General features: G+C 43.3%; 1 protein-coding gene across 1 annotated transcript in view; it reads right to left on the reverse strand.

Annotated features, from left to right (window-relative positions):
- Positions 1–2,018: 2,018 nt before the first annotated feature.
- The window catches only part of LOC107698883 (selenocysteine insertion sequence-binding protein 2-like), a 16,851-nt gene continuing 13,905 nt past the window's right edge, over positions 2,019–4,964 (reverse strand). Inside the window, exons 14-17 of the mRNA XM_016500016.1 lie at positions 4,146–4,366; positions 3,803–3,957; positions 3,404–3,623; positions 2,019–2,651 (exon numbers count right to left, since the gene is read on the reverse strand). Of these exons, the coding sequence (XP_016355502.1) occupies positions 2,140–2,651; positions 3,404–3,623; positions 3,803–3,957; positions 4,146–4,366 (1,108 nt within the window). The 3' untranslated portion in view covers positions 2,019–2,139. The remainder of the gene's footprint in view (positions 2,652–3,403; positions 3,624–3,802; positions 3,958–4,145; positions 4,367–4,964) is intronic.

The following is a 4,964-nucleotide window of genomic DNA, read 5'->3' on the forward strand; positions in this document are numbered from 1 at the left end:
CTGAAACTGAATTAAAAATAAATTAAATATGATTAGTAATATTTAATAATAAAAATGACAAAAGCATATAAAAATTGACCAAAAATAAACTAAAATTAATATGAAAACATAAAGCTAATCAAAATATTAATAAAAACTATAATAGCATCTAAATAACAATACTAAAAAAAAACTGCTTTAATGACAAAACTGCCTTTATAGGTTGAAAATAATTGTGTAAAATAATTACATTCTTTAATTCGACAGGTTTTGAAAAAGTGAATGTTTCACACAGTTCACACGTGATTTTTCCAGTGGTTTGTGATTACAGGACAAGGCTTATTTTCTAAACTATTTATTACTCAGAAACAGCAGTTTCTCCCCACTCACAATATATCACTCATATATCCGTAACACCACGAGAACCCTGGTTCTTAATAAAAATGACAACTGTTGAGGGAACTAATTCAAATAAAAAACCTCATATCAGCTTACATCTTCATTTGTAGCCGTTTCGGCTTATTTTAAAGCTTTCGTCATGTTCAGTGCTTATCAATATTGTAAAAGCATTAATATCAAATAACGCTAGATTTGGAAAGTGTTACCGCCGGGAAATACAGGAGGAGATGCTGTGGGCCTTCGGTTTCCTCCGCTTCAGCACGTGATTCTGATATGAAGCATCAACTCCTGATGGATAAAATCATTCGTTTCTCACTGAAATATCACACTACAGAAGTAAAACACCCAGAATGACTCATAAACACACTCACTGTCACACGAGTCAAACACACGGTCCAGTAGATAGTTAACTGAAAACAGTTTAATTGTATTAACGATCAGCCAGAGAACAGTTACTGCATGACTTCATCACAGCTGCTGGAAAACACGTGCTAGTTTCACATTAGTTACCAAAGCATGTTCACGTTTATGTACATAGTGCAAAAGACACGCCGATGAAGATCACTCCAAACACAGAGAGAGAGAGAGAAAGAGAGACACGGATCCGTTAGCACCGCACCGAACGCTGCTACAGAAGCTTATTGCACCGAGATCCTGCTGCTCCATTCATATGGAGTACCGGATCCATTAGCCATAAACACAGACAATTAGTGAACATCATCGTTATAACATCACAAATCCTTCATGTGGAGATGAACGTGGCTTCACCTCTCAAGCGCTCCACTACAGACGGAGGAGGAAGAGCAGAGTAAATCAGAGTAAACTAACGCACACAGACAGGAGCAATTTACACAGATCTGTCAGAACCAGGAGAAACGAGCCAAACCCGAAGACACACGTGGAATAAAACACACTCCGGATCAGTTCCCGAGTTCAAGCGCCATAAACAGAGACAACCGGAGAGTATTAGAAACATTTAAACATGTTATTTACACAGGACTGGTTCATTTGTTCAAGACGTCTGCTGCTTGTTTGTTAATGCTTCGCGTTCACTTTTCCCGGTTAAACGAAACGCACGTTCAGATGAGAGCCATGGAGAAAACTTCATTGATTTTAAGAAATAATTCACCTAAACACTCAATCATTTACTCACGTTAAACACGTGTGACTTCATTTCTTCAATGCAACACGGACGAGATGTTCAGAAGACTGTTCAGCTGCTCGTTTTTAAGGGAGAAGCACAAAAACACTGTAAAGCATCATGATAGAGATTCATTTGATTCAGTGACTCAGTGATTCAGTACAGCTCTCAAATATCATACTTTAGAGGAATAGTTCACCCAAAAATGATCATTCTGTCATTATTTAGTTCTTACTTTCTTTCTTACTGACTTACTTTCTTTAGTGGAGCACAAAAGACTATATTTTAATTTATTTGTCTATATACCAGAAGTCAGTGAGGTCCAAAGTTGGTTCTTTAAAATATCTTTATTAAATGGTGATTTAATGGTGCTTTAAGTCCGGTTACACGACCAAACCGGTGGCGTGTTTGCTGTTGTTTACTTTGTGAATGAGTGATTTCAGATTTAGTTGTTCACCCTAATCCAAACTAAGCATGCAGGCGTCTGTTATGATGCTTCACAGTGCTTCTGTATGATTTCTGAAGGCGTGATATGAGCGCGAGTTATTCACAGAGAGCGTGTGAGCGGTTGGTCTGTCCGTTATCGGTTCCTGAGTCGTGTTTGTGTTACGTGTGACCTCTCATCCCGTGTGTGAACTCGCCGCCGGTTCGGTGAGATCAGAGGAGTCGAGCTCCTCCTCGTCGCTGCGCCGCTCTTCCTCGTCTTCATCCTCCTCATCCTCGGTGCTGCTCTGTCTGCGCAGCTGCATGTTCTCCAGGGTTTTGGAGACCCAGGACTCGATCCTGGAGCTGAGTGGTGGCACCTGCACAGAGATGGGCTCGGGGGTGTAGTCCTCCTCCTCTTCCTCCTCCTCCTCCTCCTCCTCCTCCAGCATGCCAGGCACCAGTGTGCTGGTGGTGCTGGTGATGGAGGAGTTGAGCCAGTCTCTGCAGCTGCCGTCTAGAGAGCCGGTGTCTGTGCTCTGCTGGGATGCCCACTCCAGCCGGTCGTCCGTGCGGGACTCGTCTCTCTCTGGAGCGCGCGCAACCGTCGGCTGCGGAGGCTGCTCTTTGCTGCTCGCTCTGCTGACGGGTTTGGTCTCCAGCGGCTCAGGAGCATCTGCGCTCTCCACCATCGTCCTCCAGTTGGTCTCTGCAAAGAGAAGATTCAGAGTCAGTCGTAGGCCTGGCGATAAAACGGTATCGATATTTATCGACGGTACACCTTCTTCGATATTGATAGAACATTTTTTCGATATGGCGCAGGATATAGACACGTGCTCTGAGTGACGCAGACAGCACACACAAACACGAACATGAGTGAAATTTTCCCACCGGTTAACCCAAGCATTCACATAATGCCTCTCATAACCTTGCACTTCAGTTACATCTGATCAAATGCACATTTTCATTCTTTTGCTTGGGTTGAACACATCATTTTTGCTTGGTTGTAACAGCAGCTATGCTCATTTTTCTCTATTTCCTTCTCTGTTTCTGCCTAACTAGGAATTACACACGCTTCAGTCTGGATCCAGCCCTTAAGCCCTGTTCACACCAAGAACGATAACTATAAAGATAACGATATTAGCGTCCACACCAGACGATATCGTCTGATTATTCTAAGCGTACACTCGTATGTCGCTTTCAATTCTCCAGCTCGTGACAGCAGGATATTAATATTGTTATTTTCCTGTTTATTACTGTGAAGCTGCTTTAAAATCATCCGTAGTGTATAAAGCGCTATAGAAACAAATGTGACTTCACTAGATTTTTGACATAACCTTGAGTGTATCTGACAGTTTAAGTGCAATAGTTTGTGAAAGTGATCTTGGTTCATCACTCACTCGCTGTGACAATCTACTTTCTGGAGGTTTAAACTGGTAAGGCGTTAAAAGTGTGTCTTACCGTACTCCTTCTCGTTGACCTCTGAGATGGGCTCGGAGATGACGCTGCAGAAGGAGATGGCGCTGGCGGCGGATGGGTTTCTGGAGTGGCCCATGTGGTGCGTGACCTTCTTGACGTTCTTCAGAGCCTCCTCGGCCTGCTCCTGCTCCAGAGCGCTCACCATGTCCTTATACGCCCGCCGCGCCTCCTCCGTCAGAGAGACCAGCTTATTGAACAGAGCCTGAACACACACACACACACACACACACACACAGATACAGTCATGCACCTGGCAGATACATTTATCCTTACATTGCATTTCATGTATATACTTCATCAGTTCATGCATTCCCTAGGAATTGAGTGAGCATGCATGAGTGTGTGTGTGTGTGTGTGTGTGTGCATCAGTGTGGTGTGTACCTCTGCTCCAGAGTAGTTGAATATTCCCACAACGCTCACCGGCACCAGTTTATTCACACAGCGGCCCAAAGCCTTTCGACCCAGAGCGAACACAAATGGGATCTCCTGCTCCCTTGCCATGGCGATGACGTTATAAAGGGCCTCATCCAGACCGCCTGCACACACACACACACACGCACGCATGCACGCACGCAGGCACATGCATATGCGCACGCACGCACGCACGCGCGCACGCACACACAAAATATAAAACACTTTCCAACCAAACTAAATAAACCCAGAAAGCTGCCACCTGTTTCTACAGGTGTAGACAGCTGATTCAATCCTTGACTCTCAATCTGACCTTTGGCCTGGATCTTCTCACAGTTGGGTGAGATGATGACACACTTGATCTTGTGCAGTTTCATGTGTTTGGTGACCTCTCGCAGCCCCATGACCAGCCGCCGCTTGGCTTTGGCTTTGATGGTCTCCTTCTGATAAACCCGCTCCTGAAATCGAACCAGCTCCTGCAGGAGCAGCGTCACACTCTCATCGATCTCCTTACTCAACACCTGATTACAGTACCTGACACACACACACACAGAGAGAGAGAGAGAGCGCTTTAAATGTCATGATGCATCAAACAGACTGATAATCTCAAGAGTAATCCTGATGATCAACATCTGTGTGTAACGGCTATTTCACAACTGACACATTGAACATGAAGTTAATTAAAGAACTTACATGATAAGACATTAACTACGACAAAAACATTCAAATAAATGTCTTCAGCCTTAGTTTTTATTTCATATAACGGAACCCTGTTTCCGCCACTGAATAAAAAATAAAAAAAAGGTCATTACAACTTTACATCTCACAATTCTGAGAAGTGTCAAAATTCCGAGTTTATATCAAGCAATTGTGAGGGGAAAAGTCAGAATTGCTAGATAAAAATTCGCAATTAGCTTTTTGTGTTTTTTTATTCAGTGGCAGAACTGAAGTAGTTGAAGGTATAGTTCACCCAAAAATGAAAATTTTGTTATTAATTACTCGCCCTCATGTCGTTCCAAACCCGTAAGACCTTCGTTCATCTTCGGAACACAAATTAAGCTCTCAGAATGCATCAAAAATATCTTAATTTGTGTTCCGAAGATGAACGAAGGTCTTACGGGTTTGGAACGAC

The sequence above is a fragment of the Sinocyclocheilus anshuiensis genome, unplaced genomic scaffold (genome assembly GCF_001515605.1).
Source record: "Sinocyclocheilus anshuiensis isolate Anshui unplaced genomic scaffold, SAMN03320099.WGS_v1.1 scaffold146, whole genome shotgun sequence".
In the NCBI taxonomy this organism is placed as follows: domain Eukaryota; kingdom Metazoa; phylum Chordata; class Actinopteri; order Cypriniformes; family Cyprinidae; genus Sinocyclocheilus; species Sinocyclocheilus anshuiensis.